Raw genomic sequence first — 21,234 nt, 5'->3', positions numbered from 1 at the left:
GGGACGTTCGGGGACCCGAGTCTATGCCTGCACCCTGCCTTGCTGCCCGCGTCCTCCCCCGAGATCTCCTGGACCAGGAGACACGAAATGCCCCAGACAGGTGACAGCGCCTGCAAGAGGCTCGTTCCCGTCTGGAACCCAGAGCCTGGAGAAAAGAGCCTCCCGTCTGAGGACACGGCACTTAACATGGAAACACATGTCGAGTCTGGTGGTCCCTCTGCAAAGGGGCAGCTCCAACCCAGGCTCCCTGGGAGGGTGGGGATTCTGCAAGCGGAAGCCTGTGCTTTCCACCATTTTCGTGCAGAAGGTTAAGTGGGTGAGGACCTTCAGATCCCCGGCCCTCCCCAGACACTCAGTGAGCCTCGGGACCTTTGCTGGGGCTGCCTCGCTCTCGGGCACATGAGTGGGTGAGAGGCTGACATCAGAAACAGACCGTGGAGCTGAGACGCACGGTGGGCGGCCCAGCATCTGCGCTCCCAGATGGAAAGACACGGAACAAGTGCCACTGAGATGTGTCTGAGGAGATGTTTCTTCTTTTAATTAGTGCCTTGGCTTCGGATACACACAGGCTTGCAAGGAACAGGCCAGAACAATGGATGTTTAATCGTTCTTACTTCAGTATGGACTCAGAGAGCGCCTTCCTTAAGTGCTTCATCTTCAGGAAATTGTTGCCCTAAAGCAGAAAAAGCCAGATTCCTCCCAGTTTAGCAACTCAGCTGAGAAACTCTCTCAGGCTGAAGCCGGGACAGTGTTGAACTCCCTCTCTCTCCTCTTGAAAGCTCTCCATGGCATCGTCACTCAGTGGTCTTCAGCTTGGCTGACGAGAGGGGCAGCTCCCTGAAGACAGGTGAGCTAAAGCCTTTTTCTCTTTGGGAGGAAAGGAATTCAAATTTCTGGAAGGTGAACACCTGACCTGGTTGCACAGTCCCAACCCAGCCTCTTCCTGATTCAACTAGGGACCCACCAGCTGCAGTTTCAAAATAGCGGCACGAGGTCTGGCACGTACACAGTCCCGTCTGCTGCTGCCCCAGCGATGAGAGCGCCCCCTTGCGGGTGCACATCAGACTACACTTATTCACACAGTCCCGTATTCACTCGGCTGTAATTTAATGGGACTTCTAATGTACGAGGCACTTGCTGACCACCCCAAGAAAGGGTCAGCACAAAACAGGGCTCCACAGGCGACCAGGCTGTGCGTCCAGGACAGCCACGTGGATGAAAAGCTCCCATCAGAGACTTATCGGGACCACCCAGTGCAGGAGGCACTCTGACCCCCTCGATGCTAGTTCCAAGGTGGGACGAAGCCCAGAGCACCGCCGGGGGTGTTTTTAACTCTATCAGGCCTTTTTTACTGCCAGGGCCGGAGGATACCAGCCTTGGACAGACCCCTCCCGAGAAGAACACAGCAAGACAAGGAGCCATGGGGACCCACACCGTGCCCCTCCCCACGGGAGTCCTGCCCACACAGGGATCACCCCTTCACTTACTTCTTACTTGTTCCGTAACTGTCCATGGCAAAGACTATTGAAATGATACAGATCAGAAGAGGAAAACCTGCAGAAAGTGAGAGCAGGAAACTTTATTAGCTTTGCTCCAGTCTCCTCGGACACGTTCATTCATTTATTCATTTATACCTGACGTGTACAAAGAAACGTGCGCTAAGTGTTGAGGACACAGAACAGCCCCTAGGCTCCAGGAATTGAGAGTCTAAACAAAGAGACAACTAACGCGTGCGCGCGCACACACACACACACACACACACACATGCATTTTAGGGCAGATCTGTTATGAATCTGATTCTGTATCTGAAAACAACGCCCTCCCGGCTGCTGGGGAAGCGGCATGCCCAGGCCTCTGTCCGATCAGCGCCCTGAGCACAGCCTCTCCCTCTGCTCTCCTGCACGGAAGGAAGGGGGAAGAAGAGACAGTAAAGGGTCCCTTCCACCCACTGACCCTCCCCTCCAGAGGGTGGTCAGGAGAAAGGGCTCCTGACCAGGACCCTGCATTTTGCAGATGGCTAGGATAAAAGGGGGCAGGGGAAGATACATTAGAACAGGCGGCTCCTGTGCCCCTCTGGCCGAGCCTGCCCAGCCCGTGGGAGATCTGCTCCAGGACCCAGAGGGAAGCCTGCTCGGGGCTCCAGGCCTGGGCGCCTCAAGGCCTCAGCCCTCCTGCGACCCCTGGTGGCTGGGTCAGCTCCACACCGGCCCTCTGAGGGTCAGCGTTAAATGATCTCCTTGAAAAGGAGTCTCTGGAGAGCGGTCCTGTCTCTGAAACACTTTGTCTTGATGTCAAAATAGTCTGACCACATCACAGGACATCTGGACAAGACAGTCGCCCGGCCCTCAAAGGAGACCAGCGAGCAGCCTCTGGGGAGAGGTGGACAGGCCAGGGGCCAGGAGGGGACGCACCTCTCGCTGCTGACCCGCCATCACACTCGGGTTTTCTACCCACGTGCATGACCTCATGGAAGCCAGAGCGTTTCTCGATGTCGGAGCCTCTGGCTGCGGCCTCCTGCCCTGATGGACTCAGAGTCACAGGAGACAAGGGGGACGCCGAGGATCCGGCCCGCACCTGCCGCCCACTCGCTTGGGGCCTCGGTTTCCTCAGATGTTGCAGGGAACCCCGCTATCTGGCTCTCTTGGGAGGATCACATGGACCCTGAGATGGTGAGGGGCCCTGGGGACATTGCACACCGACTCCCCCCCGTCCCATCTTCCCAAGGAAGCTCAAGCCTTGGGGTGTGGGAGGAGTGGGCACCGTGTGAGCTCTGGGTCCACAGGACAGCCCAGCAGGTGCACACGGGACCCTGCAGAGTCCCCAGGGCCCCGTCCGCGGGTGTCGTGGAAGGTGCAGTAAGAACCCGAGGTGCCTGGAAGGACGGATTTTCAAACTCAGTGGTTGAGGCTTCACTTTGAGTCAACACCACATCTCCCTCCCCGGATCGTGGCCACGGCAGGGGCCCAAGTCAGGGGCTGGCATCCCTTTGCTGCCCAAAGTTAAACGGAGGAGGTGAAGATTCTTTTTCTGCCTGCACAACTGACACGTTTCTCCTACGATCCCCAAAGCAACACTGACACTCAGAGGACAGGCCACAGGGCAGTGATGGAAGGGTCTGAGAAGAAGGTGGGCCCTACCCTCTGCTTTCTCTGAAACGCGCTGCAGGAGCCGCAGCACCGCATTCTATTCCCAGGATCCCCCAGAAGAGCTGTGCAGCCTCAGGGAACCAGCTGAGCCTCTCTGGGCTGCCACGTTCTCACTCTGGAAACGGAGATGACAGCACGTCCCATCAGGCTGTGGTGAGGATCACACGCGCTGCGGCCACGGATGTGATGAAGGACGCGCTGATGTATGAAGCCCGTCTCTGTTTAATGATCTCCACTCTTATTAACTAGCTCTGATGCCTCTTCCACTGTTGCTATCATCTGAAATTCACACCCCATAACCCATGCAGACGCTTGACGTGCTTCCGCAGTTGGGGGTCCTCTGGTCCTGTCCTACGGACGGTGACTCTGTGGCGCTCAAGAAGCGCTCCCTTTGGAACGTGGTGACCTTTCAGAGGGACCACACTGGTGCCTCCCTGGCTGCTGCCCCTAGGATCCAGGGAAGGAGGGAGGGGCGATGTGAGGGGCAGCCATAAGGAGGATTGCTGTGAAATATTAACCCAGGGGCGCGGATGCCTCGACAGAGAAGGGGCGGAGAGATGACAGCGCTGGGAGACAAGTGGTCCGGCCTCCGGCAGGGGTTGCCGCGCCACATCCGGATGCCTCGTTCTGGGCACGCGGTGGCTGGTACTTCTGCACCCTGGGGCTGTTGAGCTGTCGGCTCCTTCTGGGCAGTGAGCTGTGGACAGAATTGACCCATGCCTCTCTCGGCTAAGTATTGATTTCCCGGGTGACATCTACCCAGGTCGTCTTCTCTCTCACAGCATCCAGCAGTGGCTCCAGGCAGCAACTTCTCCATCACCCCGGGCTCCTGAGGGACTGTCCCGAGCACAGCCCCTCCCACTGCCACCGGCCCGCTGAGGACACGCAGTGTGATCAGGAGATAAGTGCTACTGTTTCCACCCCACGTGAGCTGGAGGCTGCTTGTCATAGCAGCATAACCTAGCCTGCCCTGACTGACGCACGTCCCAGGGTCTCGGCACTGTGTCACCTCCCTGGGACATCAGCGCAACTTCAGAGAAAGGCGGAGTCCAGAATGAGCTCTGATGACGTTTTCACCCTCAGATGAGTGGGCGCTCACAAAAGAAATGAAGTCGTAACAGAGAAAAATAGAGCAAGCTGTATTTCCTTCGCTTCTGAGTTTATGATTATTTCTTTCGCTTCTGAGTTTGTGGTCAGAGAGTCGCGTCTGCTGTTTGTGGTCAGAGATTCATGTCTACTGCACCGACGTGTAAAGGCTCAACTGTTTTCTCACTCACCTGCTCTCCCCGTTCCCACATGGACCCCTTGAGGACAGAGATTACATTACACTCACCTTTCAAGTTCAAGCACAGGACCTGACGTACAGCTAAACTGCAAGTATGTTGTTAAATCTGACACCTCCAATCCCAACTCAGCCAAAAACATAGTCCTTGAGTTTCAAAACATGATACCGTTTGAAGGTCAGGGTAAGAGCACGGTGAAAATCTCCAGGGAAGTGGCCTCTCTCTGGGGGACCCTCCCTGCAGGGTGACCGCCCCCCCCCCCGGGCCCTGGGTCAGCCTCCAGCTCCCTCTTAATTCATAACTGCAGGTAGAGAGAGGCCAGCCGCCTGCAGACTGTCTGTACTTAGGCCCACAGCCAAGTCGAACCCAATGAGAAGGAAGGACGCAGTTCAGAGCCGTGAGGAAATCAGTTAAGGGGACGCTCACGTGGAGACAGAGCCCTGCTGGAACCCAGCCCGGCGCTCCATTTGCAGGGAGCGTCTGACAGAGGCTGCACACTCAGACACCCACAGGGGAGGCGCTGGTATCAGAAACCATACAGTCGCAGCCAATGCTGTCAAGTAGGAACGGAAGCTCAGGGTTCCCAGATCACCTCACCTTTCAAAAGAACTCTATAATTTTATGCAAAATCTCTCCATTTTTAAGTGTTGGCAAATCATTCATTTTTTTTCCTCCAATGCTGTGCAGACCAAAGAAGAGATCCTTCAGGGCTGGATTGGTTATGACCCACACCTCCATCTTGAACCAACATACCCGACTCCTGTCACAGCAGAGACCAACTCCACACTTTTCATTCATTTCAACTGTCCCTGCTGTGGCTACGGGGTGTGTGCGTGTGTGTGCGCGCACATATCTCTAAGCTATTTGACCGTTCCCGTAAAGAAACCAGCCGTTACAGGTGGTTGGTCACTTGTCCTGTAAACCTTTTACTCAATGAAGTCAGAAGCCGGAGGCAGGAGCGACCCTCCTCTGTCAAGGAGTCGCGGCAGAACGGAAGGAGAAGGTCATGCCTGAGTTGGGCTCACCAGGAAGGAACTGGAGAGGAGAGGACATTCCTGCTGCTGTGAGGAGCCCAGCCGAGCACAGGCATCCAGGTGCGGAGACGCGCGGCAGGACGGCCAGTCTGCCCACAGGCGGGACGCAGGGCGTCACTGGTCCCGCAGGGCATCACCGGCAAGCACCGGGAGTTCCCTGCGAGGCCACACCAGTTGGGAGGCGGCTGCTGTGTCTCCTCTCTCCACGTGGGCCCCGGTGAGCCTCTCCAGGCCCGCAGGAAAGCCAGGAGGGGCACATAACTTACCTCCACTACGTCCCCCCAATGAACTACGCTAGGAGCTCAAAGCACAAAGTAAAATGTTTGTATGTTCCCTGCGCCATGAGGACCATGAAAATTAAATCTATCGCAAGAAAACTAGAAAGGAGTAGCAGGTCCCTTATGCTGCATTAATGCTTTACGGCAGATGCAAGAATGCCAGGCGTCAATTACTCTGTCGGGAAGCAGGGTCTCCTGTGCCCTGGGGCTCCTCACGATGGGCAAGAAGGAAGTTAAAGTCAAGCCACTGAGGAGGTGACTCCCAGGTTGAAGGACCACCATAACTCGCGCAAGTTAGCTTTAAAACAACACAACCACTTAGAGTCTCTATAAATTTTCTTAAGGGCATGCAGCAAATTAAGAAAAATTTATTCAAGAAAACCTACTAAGTCTGGGTAAACCTGACACGCTGGGACACCTGGGCTACAACCTGCTCCGCTCCAGGCAGCTGTGGCCAACAAGACAGGCTCCCTCCCCCGGGACCCAGTCGAGAGCCACAATATCTCCCTGGGGCAGGCTGCCTGCACTTCTCATTCTCCCCAGGACCACGGGGCAGAAACTCTATTCCAGGCAAGAGCGACCGAGAGATCAGAATTCCTTTCCTCCCTCCAACCACAAGCCCTAGTGTACAGGGTCCATCCCAGGCGTGGCTGGCTGAGAATACAGGGCCCTGACTGCCCTCGCCCCAGGGCACCCATACACTGTGAGACTAGAGGCCACCTCCGTGCCTGATGCCCTGCATTAAAGCCGGGGTGTCAATCCGAGAGAAGCAGGCCACTGTCCCCGCACCGGCTCCAGAGCAGTGCCTCTGGGATTCTTCCCAGGGAGGAGGGAAGCCGACCATTAGAACAGAGAAATCCAAAGCACTCCCCACGGAAACTGACTTTTCTGAAAAACAGTGAGGGGAAGTTCAACCCGAAGAGCACCTGGCCTCCTAGAGGCGTTTCACATGAAGATGAAATCACAACCCACCTCTGCCCCAGCTGCCCCATCCCATCCCCACCTACCCCATCCTATCCCATAGTAGTAGCGGTGTTTGCTGTCCTCTGATCCAAAGACCTTGATCACCATGCTGTAGAGATGCAGCCCTTCCACCAGCATCCACGCAAAGACGCTCAGGAAGAGGTAGTGCAGGAGCACGGCCAGCACCTGGCACGGGGCCTAGGAGCAAAGCAACGGCAGGGAGGGTAAGCTCTCTCGGGTGTGAGCAGTGGGTGGGTGCTGTTGTCCCAACCTCCCTGCACCCATTTTCTGGGGAGCGCCTTCTAAACACGTGGCCTCACTTCCTTCCTGGGGAGTCGCGTCTTGCCTTTCCCAGCTGAGTGATTTGAGTGGGGCACGTGACTCAGGCAGTAGCCAATCACTGCACCACACCCCCTCCCGGGTACAGTGATTGGTTCATGAGAGGGCAGGGACTCGGTCCGGCCAATCAGCGTAAACATCCCCGTCCCTGCAGCAGGATTGGCTCAGGGGTGGGCACGTGACCGGCCGGGTTGCCGGGCGGGCGTGGGTTCTGGGGTGGGCGGAGGCGCCGGTGAGCAGGTTTCCCTCCTTCCTTTGGACGCAAGGACCCAAGGACAGGAGCCCGGAGCTGTGGAAGCCACTCCGGCCCGGAGGCGAGGCGTGCAGAGTGGAGGGCGTGAGGGGAAGGGAGTTGAGGGGCAGAGAGAGAGCAGCGTGTGACGTGGCTGAAACCTCTCGACTCAGGAATTTTCAGTTCTCCGTTTCAAGGTGTTGGTTACCTACCTGGAGCCGAAAGGCCTGAGCGACACGGCCGCTTCACTGGGCTTTACTCTCAGCAGGTGTAATGGACAGAGGTGCACAAACTACCTGTAATGTCTGTTCCCTCTGGCTGCTCGGGGCACTGATACCCAGAAGGCCCCCCTGCCTTGTGTGTGACAAGCAGGCAGGGGCAGGGCCTGCTCAGCACTGCGCGCTCCTCTCCCCTGTCCAGGGCGGCAGCGGTCTGCTGGTCCCCCTTTTTGCTCCTAGTGTCTTGGCCACAACTCCAAGCTCAGCCATGTGGGCTCAGATTCCCCCGGAGCCTCAATCAGACATCCCCCCACCCACGCTGTGAGTCCCCCGCCACCCATCCCTAAGCTCGGATACAAGGGCCAGGGAACCAGGAGACTGGGGGAGAAAACAAACATGAAAACCGAGAACAACCATCTCTATAGGGGCTCCGCGTCCTGTCCTCCCCAGGCCCCCTGATCAGTGGATTCTCAGGAAAAACCAAAAAGGAACAAGTTACTGAAATGCCGCACTTCTGGTCGTTAGGCTCTGTTAAAGTTACATACAAATATGGGACACGTCTGTTATTTCTGTAGTCCCAGCACCGGTGGCCCTGCATCTTCTAGGACCAGCTGCCCCTTTCATGTGGGGAGCGGCCCCTCCCCACACAGAGACTGGCCACCACAGTCACCTGTCCTGTCTGCCACAGAGGTGATCCAATGGACGGATCACTGAGAGCCCTGCCTGGGATTTTAGACACACAGGAGATTCCCCCGGTCCCTGGGGTCGCCATCTGCATGATGGGCGCCTGGACCGCTTTCCCTCCTGCTGCCATCACACAGGTGGGGCTCACTCCTCACGGTGTGGCTTGGACAGGCAGCCTCAGCGTAACCTGAAAACCTGATGGAAACAGGAATTCCAGCTGAACCCAAATCTGTATTTTAAGAAAACCCCGTGTGATGATCCACAGTGGAGCTTGAAAAGCATCCAGTAGGAGAGAATGAGGCTGGTGCAGAGGCCTCATCTGTCCACGGCACAGCCAGGAACTTCTTAGATGCTTCGCTGAACCCCCAAACCTGTGAGCAGAGGAGGGCGGATCTCTCCTTAGGCAGCAGCCCCAGGACGGGCAGGTGGGCTGAGGACCCTGCTGGGCAGGGAGGACAAGACGCCCTGCTGACCCTCACTTCATGGGATAAAGAATTCATCTTCCATTAGCCAATCGTGATCGCGCCCCAGGACAACTGACTTACACTGCTTGGTTCCCCTTCCTTCCTGGTGTAGCGCGAGCACATCTCTGCTTCTTCTTCCCTTCAACCAGGTTTACAACCCACGTCACCCAAGCCTGGGTCAATCTGGTCTCAGCATTTCACTTTCTGTGAGATCTAAGACTTCCTAGGCCCCCGGAGAACCCCCAGCCTGATACAAAGGGCAGAGAAAAGGTGGGTCTGGGTCTTCACAGACCCTTTGCAGAGAGCGCCGGCCCTTGGCAGGCAGAGGGGGTGCGGCTGTGTGTATGGTCAGAGCAGCAATAGAGGGCGGTGTCCGCAGCAAGACCGCACGAGGTCAGCACCCAGTCAGTGCTCACCAGGCCACCCTGGGTGAGTGGCTGTAACTCCCTCGTGCCTCAACCTGGCATCTATAGCAGGCGGGTTACCACGGCATCACCTCGTGGGCTTGTGACGAGGATTGACGGAGTGGATCTACGTAAGCCCTCAGCACGGCGCCCGGCACGCGGTCAGGGCCGTAAGTGTGGGCATTACCGAGACTGATGCTGAGCGGGGAAGCCACTCGTACCTGTCATCTTCCCTGTCTCTCCCGGAGGAAACAGAGCCTGGCTGTCCGGTGGTCTGAATTCTGAACTGAAGCCAGCAGGAGAAGGTACCACCCCTGACGACGTTCGGGGGAGGAGGGGATGGGAGGGAGGCTGGCTGTGGGCCCAGCAGGACCAAGGGGGCCACTCACCGTGCCCGGCTCGAAGTGGAAGCTGATGAGCAACACGACCTGGGCCACCAGGATGGCGCAGGACAGGTTGGCGTGGATGTGGTAGCGCTGGTTCCGGATGGTGCTGACTGAGCTGGGGGCAGAGAGGTAGGGGTGAGGCCACCAGGGAGGGCTTGATAAGCCCAGATGCTGCCACTCCCGGCTGTGAACCCTCGATGGCTCCCCGTTACCCTTGGAAACGACGCAGCTCCTTCCACAGGCCCTGCAGGGCCTGATCCTTGCCTGACTCAGCTCGTCCCTTCCCCTGCTCACAGACCCCCTTTTCCTGGAGGCTCTCCAAGACCCCCAGCCCGCTCCCGCCTCGGGGCCTTTGCACCAGCCGTTCCTCTGCAGTGAAGTCCCTTCCCAGGTCTCCCGTTAGAGAGAACTTCCCGAGCCTGAAGGAGCCCCGCTTCCTCTCTGAACTGCTCTCAGGGCTCGGACGGCTGTGAAGACGTGTCTCCAGCCTGTGCGTCCTCACTCGCTGTCTGCCCCCCACCCCAGCAGCCAGGTGTGTTTTTATCTGTCTCGGGCGCAGCTGCGTCCTCAGAGCTGACTACGCGTGCGTGGGGCTGGCTTGCTGAGCAAATAGCTGGGGAACGAGGAACGTCCTGAGCGTAGGCTGGGGTCCCTCCAAACCCGCGCCGGTCTCCTCTCACCTGTCTCGGATCCCTCCAGAAGCTCCTGTGTCCAGGGTGTACCCCTGCCCCCACCCCCCAGGGCGCCCAGGTCCCGGGTGGGCAGCAGCGGGGATGGGGGAGCCGGGGAAGCTGACAGCCTCAGCCCCGGGCCAACCAAACCTGGGAACCCCCAGGAGGAACCCCAGGAGTGGAGGAAGAGGGGCAGATAAACTCCCGCGCGTCCCCGGAGAGCGGGCCCATCCAGGTGTGGGGAGAACGCCCTCCTCTGAGGCCCAGCAGCTCGGAGGGGAGTGTGCGAGCAGCGCTCAGTCAGCTGTCCGTCCAGACCCACGGCTCTCATCTTAGTTTTCTGTCCCAGTTCAGAAAGGGCCACGGATGGACTGAGCTGCCGGCCTCTACTTGGGGGGCTGCAGGGTGCCCTCAATCTCTGACCAGACGTGGCTTCAGCCGGCAGGGAGCCCTGTTCCCACCCCGGGGCCTCCTGCAGCCCAGCCCCACAAAGCCGGCTGTTTTGATATCATTTGGGGGGTCCTCAGTTCTGGCTCTCCCCTGGCCAGAGGACAGAAAGCCTTGTGGGCTGGGGGCCTTTCCAGAGCCTTCCAGGTTAGCTGAAGCCGGGTGCCCTCCAATTCCACGGCACCTCCTCTCCCCTCTCTCTTTCCCAGCGCCCAGAGCCCCCTCCCTGCGCCCCAGATTTCAAAACAAAAGGTAATCGAGGACCAGCCGTCCAGCTGTCACACACCGTGTGCAGACTCTACATAGGGGCCGGCATTTGCCGCCTCCCGAGTACAAGTGCCAGAAGGGAAATCGAAGTGGGCAGGGGTGGCACTGACATTTGCACAAAGCTGCCCAACCTCTTGGGAGACCCGGGGGACAGCAGAAGGTGACTCACGATAGCACGGCGAAGGTGACGAGCGTGATGGTCAGGCAGAGCACGGACAGCGAGCAGCCGATGTAGCTGACGGACGAGAGCGCCACCTGGTGTCCGCGCGTGAGCTGTGCGGGAAGCAGAGCGGAGGCAGTCAGCCGCCGCGGGGTCCGGGCCCTAGAGGGGGACTGGCCCTGTGGTTAATGTGGCCCGAGCCTGATCGCGGGGCTTCAGGCTGGAAGGGGTCCCAGGGCTAATGCAAAGCTGAGCACGAGGCAGCCACTAGACCGTCCGGGCTTGGTGGTGACCGCCAGTGCCTGCCTCTCCCCCTGACGCCCTGGTGTTGCCACCCAGAGGGCCAGTCCTTTGGTGTTGGCCCTTGGTTCTGCGCGTTTCAGACGCTCCAAATGGCTCCACCCATCACTCACATCCCTCCAGCCCCTGCGCTGCTACCGCATCACCTCCCTTCCCCCACTGCTCCCCGCGCAGGCCGCCCACCCGCCCCGAGCCTCTGCGCCCGTATGCAGGGTTCTCTTAAGAGCCTGACCCACAGGCCCCGGTGCAAGTCCCAGCTGACGACCTAGGAGTGAATTTTCATATGTGAAGTGCTCAGCGCAATGTAAGGGTTCTGCTGGTATCCCTGATGCCCAGTAGAGCATAAACATACGCGGTAAGTCCAGTGGATGCAAAGCCACAAAGGACGGTGACAGAAACCACAGCTCACCTAGCAGCACAACCCAGGACTCCAGGAGCTGTGGCCTCTGAGGTCATGTACATCTGACCCTGGGATCCAAGAAACCCCGGGCTCCCTAAGCCACACGCCCAGGAGCGCAGCTTCCCTCAGGGGTCGCTGCCGGTTCCTGCTCCCCCGCAGCATTGAAGACCCAGCCTGGAGCTCGCTCTGCACTGGCGCCGGCGCCAGACCTCAGGGTCCCTGCAGCCTTGGCCAGGACGCCGGGGACCTCGGCCTCCAGTAAACTGCCTTCTTCCCTGTTCCCCGGGACTTAACTGGGAACAAAAGGAGGCAACTCTGAGGTTCGGAAAAGGGCTGTCGTCCAGGACGCGGGGCCCAGGAGGCCCCACCAGGAAACGTAAGTGGGTCACAGGGAACAATCTGGGAGCCAACCGGTCGGTTTCCGAGAACTGATAACGTAATGAGGGGTCAAGAAACACTTTCAGTCCCTGGCTGAATCCCTGGCAGGGGAGGTGGAAGCCTGGACCCAGCAGCCCTGGACAGGGGGGCGGGAGGGCCCTCATGGGTAACCCCTGTCTGTGCAGGAAAACAAGCTTCCTAGACAGGAGGGGCCACCAGTGCGTTCCTGCAGCAGGCTTCTCGGCAACATCCCAAGATCTGGACCCTAAAGTTCTCCATCTGCAGATAGAAAGGCCGAGCGGTGTTCTGAGCCATCATGTATCTGAGGAAGGCAAATGGAAATATACTCCTAGAGCCGCTTTCCTGCACTGTATTGCTTCACACTAATTCCTGAGTGATGCTGTCACTGCTCTTCTGTGAAATGATGTTTCTGGTTTTAGATAAGTTTCGGGAAAGCTGCACTCTCTATCTGCCTTTAAAGACTTCTGGTGAATACAAGCAACGTAAGGCTTCTGAGAGTCCTTCAGGTAACTATATAGATAGAGAGAGGTGAATACAGGACTTCCGGTGAATATATAGATAGAGAGAGCTACGTCAAACTTGGCATTTCTCAAACTCTTTGGGGGAGGGGAAGACAGTACCTCTTCGGCAGTGCCGTGACTTCAAGCGATACTTTTCAGAAACGCAGAACTAAAGCCGGGCGAGGGATCACTAACATCACACCAGCCACGCCACCTTTCTCTGCCGTCTCATGAGACAGCTGAGATGTCCTGTCCCCCCATCGCAATGATCTCTGCCTAGAGGTGTAGGGAAGTATCAGTTACCAGAGTTTACGGGCATCACAGACCATCAACCGTTCTTAGAAACTACGGTTCACCTCCGCAGCACTCACCTAACTGAAATTAACTTAAATAATCAGTGGAAACGAGAGCAAATGAAGGACAGCAACACGTCAGTATCCAGGAGCTAGCCTGGCCCCCTGACACCTTCACCCCATTGCCACTGGGACGTCCCGGTCCTAGTCTGGCCCTGGGCCCAAGTTCTCCGCATGAGTCCTTGCACCCCGAAGTCTCAGCTCTACCCGTCCCTGTTCATCGCTGTGCTGCCCAAACATCTCACAGCCCCCCAGTGGTATGCGTCCCACTCTGATACTACTGTCCCACTTCACGGCAGAGTCTTCTTACTCCCAGAGAGATGGTGAGCTCTTTAAGGACAGAGATCACGTTCCTGAAACTTCCACCGTCTCATCAACCACGGCTCTGAGAACAGCAGGGTACTACTGAGAATGATGGTTTTCCACAGGTATTTGCTGAAGGTTTTAGGGTAGAAACAGCCCTCAAGTCTACTCCCCTGACTCCCCCACTGATTCACCATAAAAGATGAATTTAATCGACACCACTGTTCGCATACCTCTTAGAGAGATAATAAAGTTTACCTCCTCCACTCACAGAGCTGTAGGGAGCTTCCAGTAGGCTCACGTGAGAGTTCACTGCACAATGTAGAAGCTTCCAGGCGTGAGGGCTGTACCTGGCCAGCCACACTAGCTGAAATCTTTCCCTGTTTTCTGCACACACACTCGGCCTAGAGCTTCTGATAAATGGGAGTCCAGCCCTAGCCTCAGACCCACACCTACTCACCCCTGTACCATATGCCTTCCAACCCCAGCATCAGTCAACTCCACCACCAACCAACCCTGTTATCAACCAATTCAACCATCAACCAACCCTATTATCAACCAGTTCAACCATCAACCAACCCTATTATCAACCAGTTCAACCATCAACCAATCTCACCATCAACCACTTCAACCATCAACCAACCCTATTATCAACCAGTTCAACCATCAACCAACCCTATTATCAACCAATTCAACCATCAACCAACCCTATTATCCACCAGTTCAACCATCAACCAACCCTATTATCAACCAATTCAACCATCAACCAACCCTATTATCAACCAGTTCAACCATCAACCCATCTCACCATCAACCAACCCCACCAATCAACCAACTCTTCATCACAACTTTCACCAAACCCAACCAAAGCCAGCCTCAAGCCAGGCACGACAGGGAACACGTAAAAAGTGAGATATGGCCCCCGCTTGCTAACGTCCTGGCCAGCCCATCTTGCAATGGTTACACAGAACATAAGGCGAGGAGACTGGAAGGTCGCATTTTCCGTGGCACCTGAATTATAAAGTGAGGCCATAAGGTAAAAATGACAGGGGATCAAAAGGACCCTTGAGAACCCTAAGACCCCCCATAATCTGGAGCACCCGCAGTCCGTGCAGAACCTCATATATCCTTCTTCTGTGCGGTGGTCTGAATAGCACTGAGGCAGACCAAAGGAGGGACCAGGAGAAACTTGCCTGCAGACGTCGGGGTCTTCAGACCTTCCTGGTTTCAAACAACTGTCAAATCCGCAGAGCAGAATGGTGTGTGTGTTGGTGGGGGGACAATCTGAGAGACCCTGGCTGCCTGAAGGGTTTACTTCCCTCTCTTTTTATATAAGAGCTTTATAACTTTAACACACGTTCAGCCCATTGGGTTGTCAGTGTATTAAGTGAACTTGCATCCTGTGTTAAACGCGGCTCCACTGTAACCTGCAAACAGCCTGTGCCTTGTGAAGTTGGACGGGACGGGGTGTGGGCTTCACACAGGCCCCGACACACGGCAGGAAGTGCACAGAGGGGACAGGAGAGGGTCTCCTGGGCTGGAAGCAGCACGCTCTCTAAGTGGTAAGGTCCACGGAGACAAGAGTTGATGGTCCTGCTCGTGTCGGGGTCCCCAGCATCTAACAGAGGACTGGAAAACTCCAGATGCTCTAGAGATGAACCAAAGATCAGAATGCCTGTCTGGGGTAGCGGAGCATCACAGAGGAGAGGATGGTTAAGAGGGGAAGAACGGAGCTGCCTTTATTGGGCACCTGCTGCATGCAGGCGCTGAACCCGCAGAGCAGCCTGTGGACATCCTGGTTATCACGATGAGGAAACGTGACTGCCCGACACCGCACAGCTGGCAAGACAGTGCTGACCCCAGAAGGCCTGGGCCCCCATCTGCATCAAGCATGTATTAAGCGCCCACTGTGTGCCAAGCCTGGGGCTTGCACTGTGGGGAAAGCAGGTCATGCGCAAAGGCATAAACGGATAAACACAAGAGGGAAGAAATAAGGATGCCAGTTCTGAGACTGACCAGGCTGTGATGGACACAGAAGTCGTGGTGGAGGTGATCGGTGGGGGACGGGGAGGGGGGCCCAGACCTGAGAGTCATCCTGGGTCCCCCCTCTCCCCTCAGAGCCCACGCTCACCCAGCCCTGTCGGTCCCTCAGCTGACAAGTGGCCACACATCCCTCTTTCTCCCCAGTTTCCAGAGCCTCTGCCTTAACCTCCTCTACCCCCCGGACCCCCCAGTGCTCCCCACTTCAGCCAGTCGCCACTCAGCACACATGGCTCCCAGCTGACCCGCCTCCCGGGCACCCCTGCACCTAGAATGAAATCCACACCGTTCCCAGGGTCTCCAAGGCCCCCGAGGGATCAGCCCCGCCTGCACCTCTGCCTCCACCACCTCAGTCACTCCGTCAGGAGCGTCCACACCTCTGGAAAGATTCAGCAGAGGGGACTGAACATAGGAAGTAGGTGTAAAAGTGTGGGAAACCCTAAAAAAGGAGATGATGGTGAGGGTCCCCAGAGAACAGCCACAGCAAGAGCCTCTGCCCTTGTAGGGTGGGAGAGACAATGGGAAGGGGTGATGTGAGCGGAGCTGGGGCCACTGGCAGAGCTGGAAACACAGCAGGCCTGTCCCAGGAGCTGAGGTCGGCGGCGGAGGGGGCACGGCAGCAGCAGGGGCCACGGAGGTGACACAGGCAGCGACAGGAGCATATGAGCGAGAGCAGAGGTGCAGCACGTCGTGCCTGGCTCTCATTGGCTGGGCTCGGCAGGAAAGCAGTTGTCAGGGGAACCTGCGGCCGAGCAGAGTGAAGGACAAGTGGGGACACATCTGAGAGCACGCAGCCCACTCGCTGGATCAGCCGGGTGCGGATGCTCTCAGCCCCCGCTGCCCCGGGACCCTGTGTTCCATTTCCTCTGCTTCTGCCACCCAACCCCAGCTCTTCGCCAGGCCGGCTCCGTCCTGCCTCTGGTCTCCGCTCCTGCTGGGATCCAGGTGGAGCTGCCTTCCCCCCCCCACCCCCCACCCCCGGGGCGGCTGAGCCACAGCGCCTTCCTTCAGCCCTGGACAGGAGGGGCGTGCAGCCCCTGGGCAGCCGGGGGTGTGGTGACAGTCCCTGGGCTTAACAAGCCGCAGGTTCTGCCGGCCACACCCGCTGCGCTGAGTCCAGACTGCAGGTGAATCTCACATTCCAGTGGTGGAAATAAGCCCACAGCCCCAAGGACAGGCAGAGATGAGCTTCTGTCCAAAGTTCATCTGTACGAGACCGTCCCACAGCCCTGCAGCGGTGCATCGGGTGGGATCTCTCCCCGTGGGATGCATGAGGACTTGGCTCCTATGTCTTTCGAAAGATGTCAGTGACTTGCCTTCCTCAGGCTAGTTATCTCATCAAAGGAGTCAGCGGGGGCGAGGACGGAGCCCCTTCACCCCTTGTTACCCAGACAGGCTCCTGGGGATGCCTCACCACCTCCCCTCAGCCACACAGCTTGCGTACCGGTCTGGGGCCGGCGAGGAAAACAGTAGCCGCTTTAGCCTCTCAAAGCTTTGGAAATTTAATTCAGGGCAGTGTTCACGAAGGGGAGAGGGGAACAGAGATGCCACAGGGAGGATGGCGCGACCCAGGCACTAATTAACCACAGCAGGAAGCCACCTGCGCTGGCCCATGGTCACCAGGGGAAGCCAGGGCCACGGGCTGCAGGAGCTGCCCAGCGGGGGGCTGCCGAGACAAGGCCAGGAAAGCCGCCTGAGGCTCGCGAGAGAGGGTGGGCACGGGGCCTCACCGCCTTCCCCTCCATCTCCTACCAGAGCCCCAAGGGGCAGGGACCTGGGAAGCCAGCCAGCAGCCGTCAGCCCTGCAACGCAGAGCCCAGCGGGGGAGGGGTGCGTCTGAGAGCAAAGGCCCGGGACCTGGACAGGACTGGGGTCCTGGGGAACGGATCTCTCCTGCGTCCAGTCCTGGGCAGCCCAGCCCCCAAGACACTAACCGGAAGCTGTGTGACCTCCAGCTTCACACACGGGGGTGGGCGGCGGTACCTCAACACTGAGACTGCAAAGCGCGTACAGCCTCTGTTGGGGGAGACACCAGTCACCCCAACGCTCTCTGCACGGAGGCGGGGCTGGAGCAGACCCCTCCCCATCAACGGTGGCTTCGAGCGTCCGTGAAAGGTTAAAGCCTCGCGCGGCTTGGCCCAGCACGTCCCGTCACAGTGGAGGGAAGGGCGTCTGCACAGATACTTATTGTCTGCAGCAGCCAGACTGTCGCCACCTGACGTCGATCCGCAGAGAAGTCACGGGGTGGGCGGGGCGAGGTGCGCAGCGGTGAAAATGAATGCGGTAGGTCCGCGGAGACAGAGACGGGACGGTCACCAGCACGCACCGATACGTCTTTCAAAAGCGCACCACAGTCTTCACCGCACGCAGCCCTGTGCCGAAGGAAGAGCGGGTGACACGGAGACTGCCTCTGCGGTGACACAGCCGCCGCTCCGGGCGGGGCCCTGGGAGACCCGGGATGGGGGGGGGGGGCCGGCGTGCTCAACCCTGCCTTGTGTGTCGCTGCACTTTTCCCACGTGCTGTAGCATCTTCACAGCAAACACACCCCAAGGAACTGACCCTGGCTTCACCTCAGGCCGGCAAGGAGCCCTTGGGCTCCCGTGGGGCTCCCCAGCCCCTGACACGGGGGCGGCAGCTTATCAAAGATGGTTCCCCTTTGCCCCTTTTCCCACCACCGTGCGGAGATCCATAACGCTTAGGACAAACAACGTGGAATCTACCCGATCTGGGTCATAACACACTTCAATCCCCAACTCAGTCCTCCAGCCCGGAGCTGACCACCCCGAAGCACTGGGGAGCCCTTGGCCCCCCTGCCCTCGCCTCTCTCTCTCTCTCCTGTCTCCCCCGCTCTGGGGGGCTGCACATCACTCTTTGGACCCTCGGGATGGAGACGCCCCAGCTCCACCCTGGCTCATTCCCGGCATCCTCGCTCCTGGCCACCATGCTCACACCCCAACCCCACGGAGGGAGCTCTCGAGCCTGAGGGCAGCCCTGAGAGAGGACCCCTCGCGGACCCCGCTGTCAGCTTCCCCTGCAGCTCAAGCCCCATCACAGCTCCAGAGCAGATGCTTCTCAGAAGATTCTAGGAGAAATGAAGCAGTGGCTGCTTTTCCCCTGAAGTAGCAGCCTGGGTCTCGGGGGAGGACTCTGGGGGATAATGAAATTTGCCAGCGGGGGGCAGCGGGGAGTCCTGACCCCACAGAGAGGCACCGTTCCCAGGACAGCAGGGCCGGGCCCATGGCCAAGCTGATATCCCCACCACACCAGGCTGCTGTCTCCTGCACCCTAATGTCTGCTCCTACCTCCTCAGCCTGTTTCCACCAGTCCCAGGTGGTCGCATGCCTGCGTGCCTGGGGCTCTAGGGGGGAGACAGGGGATGGCAGGCAGTGGCCCAGCCCCAGAGCTCAGCCAACATGCCCACCCCAGAGAGGCAGCAAGGCAAGGACTCAGGGAAAGGGCCCTAGGAAGCCCTGGAGGGAGACAGGAGGGAGAGAGATGGGAGGGGCAGGGGAGGGGGAGGCAGGAGGGAGAGAGATGGGAGGGGCAGGGGAGGGGGAGGCAGGAGGGGGGAGGTGGGGGGGGCGGGGGGGGGGGGGGCCGGGCCCCCCGGCCCCGGGGTGTGCAGATGGAAGGGGGGGGCATTACGGGGGGGGGGGGGGGGGATAAAGGCAAAACAGGAGACTTTTCAGCTCCCTCCTCCCGCAGGACCCCCGTCAACAAGGAGACAGTAGTCCTGACTCCGCACCTAGAGGCTCAGGACGCTGCCGTCCTCCGGAAGAATGAAAGAAGCAGGAGAGACACCGGCGGAGCTCTGCTGCTGCCTGCGGGAGGTCTGTGGTCCCCAGGCTCAGCCCCGCTCCACGCCAGTCCCCTCCCTACTCTCTGATGAGGCTCCTCGGCGGCCAGGACATCCCAGGCGGGTGCTGGTGCTCACATCACCATGGCCTCGGTCAGGCCGAGTGCCTGGGGCTGGGCGCTCCGAGCTCAGTACTTGGGCTGGGAGGTGTCTGACCCCCACCCCAGCTCCATGAGGAGGGGGGTCCTCACCCACGTCACAGGCAGGGAAGCCAACACTCAGAGCGGGCCCTCGCTCAAGGTCATGCGGTGTGTTGGGGGAGGGACCGAGTGCCTAGCTGACCGGGAAGCAGAGTGGGGCCGCTGCTGGCCACACCCCAGGGATGCGGACACAGCCACACACAGGAGGTACTCATCAGAAGCTGCCTAAGTGACACGCACGCTTGGAGATCCTGGAGGAAAGAACCTGCTTCCCGATGGTGAATCACGCCCTCGCCAGCACCGGACTAAATGCTGGCCTGGCCTGTCTGTGATACGCCCACCAGGACCACAAATACAGCTCAGAGTGGGGGCATTTCACCAGCCCCAGGGCCGCCTTGTAATTAGGCTCCTGCGCCCCTCCCTGGCAGCTAGAGTCTGAGGGTGTGGCAGCCACCGGTGGGTCCTCTAACCATCAGCCAGACTGGACATGGGCCCTGAGAGATGGAGGAGGGGCTCCTATGAAGGCGGGACACCACCCCCTTCCCAGCCCCGCACTGCAGCTCCAGCCTCAGGAAGGCGTGGTGTGCCCCAGCCGTGCCCTTCCTTTCCCACCAGCGGCTAGATTTAGAAATGCCCAGAAGAGCCTGGAGTTTGCTTCAGGACACGGACCCCCCTGAGTCAGAGACCACAAACGCCAGTGCCTCCAGAGAGGCAGCTTATATAAATCCAGGAGGCCAGCCGGGAGTGTGCATACATGCTGGACAAGTGAAACTATCCTTCCAGAAAGAGGATCTTTATCTCCCTTCCTTTCCCAACAGCTCCTCTTAGTGTGCATGTCACTTTCCCAGCGGAGAAAAGAACGAGAAGCATTTTACTGTCTTCCTAAAAGCAGAATAATGAGAACATGATGATGAATGGGTGAGGGTGAGGGAGGTGATAGGGAGTGGTGGGGACTGTGGAGAACTGCAGTGCACACCCCCACCTGCAGGGAGCAGGGCTGCTCCGCCAGGAGTGGAAGCTCTGTGTGGCCAGATCTTCTTCTTTTTAAGAAAACCAGAAATCCAAAATTTTAGATAATATCTCTGAGTTTTGAAATGTTGACAAATGGCAAAATGGCCATCATTTTAAAAAGTCTACAAACAACCAATGCTGGAGAGGGTGTGGAGAAAAAGGAACCCTCGTACACTGTTGGTGGGAATGGAAATTGATACAGCCACTATGGAGAACAGTATGGAGGGTCCTGAAAAAACTAAAAATAGAACTACCATACGACCCAGCAATCCCACTACTGGGCATATATCTGGAGAAGATTATAATTTGAAAAGATACGTGCACCCCAGTGTTCACTGCAGCACTGTTTATAATGGCTAGGACAAGTCAGACAGAGAAAGACAAATACCATGTGATATCACTCATATGTGGAATCTAAAATATTATACAAATGAACTTGTCTATGAAACAGAAACAGAGACCTAGAGAACAGACTTGTGGTTGCCAAGGGGGAGAGGATGGGGGAGGGATGGAGTGGGAGGTTGGGATTAGTGGATGCAAACTATTACATCTCGAATGGATAAACAACAAGGTCCTACTGTAGAGCACAGGGAACTATATTTAATATCCTGTGATAAACCGTAATGGAAAAGAATATGAAAAAGAATGTGAATCACTTTGCTGTATAGCAGAAATTAACACAATGTTGTAAAATGTTATTTTGTCCAATAAAATAAATTTTAAAAAATTAAATATTGACTAAAGGGCTAACTGAAACACGTCCACCGGCCAAAGTCAGCCTGCAGACCACAGGCTGTGACTCTGTCTCAGGAAACAGTTCCTTCCCTGTGGCTGCCAGGCCCCCGGCCCCAGGCTCCCTGACTGATGGGAAGGTGAAGGGGCCCCTGTGGTCCAGCCTTCCCAGGTGCACCTGTCCTGGCACACTGCTCCTGCCGCCTCCCAGGACAGACGTCCA

The 21,234-nt window shown here is 57.8% G+C and overlaps 1 protein-coding gene across 2 annotated transcripts in view; it reads right to left on the bottom strand.

The window, feature by feature from the left end:
- Positions 1-21,234, bottom strand: part of ADGRD1 (adhesion G protein-coupled receptor D1) — a 142,668-nt gene that overhangs the window by 19,268 nt on the left and 102,166 nt on the right. For both annotated transcript variants that reach the window (XM_027125156.1, XM_027125157.1), the window contains 4 exons: positions 10,986-11,089; positions 9,435-9,546; positions 6,749-6,902; positions 1,488-1,554 (listed from right to left, as the gene is read on the bottom strand). In XM_027125156.1, the coding sequence (XP_026980957.1) occupies positions 1,488-1,554; positions 6,749-6,902; positions 9,435-9,546; positions 10,986-11,089 (437 nt within the window). The remainder of the gene's footprint in view (positions 1-1,487; positions 1,555-6,748; positions 6,903-9,434; positions 9,547-10,985; positions 11,090-21,234) is intronic.

Source organism: Aethalodelphis obliquidens, unplaced genomic scaffold, assembly GCF_003676395.1.
Source record: "Aethalodelphis obliquidens isolate GAN/ISIS:26980383/991018 unplaced genomic scaffold, ASM367639v1 scaffold28, whole genome shotgun sequence".
NCBI classification, from domain to species: Eukaryota; Metazoa; Chordata; class Mammalia; order Artiodactyla; family Delphinidae; genus Aethalodelphis; species Aethalodelphis obliquidens.
Note: the sequence above shows the minus strand (reverse complement) of the source record. Positions and strands in the feature narration are given on the sequence as shown.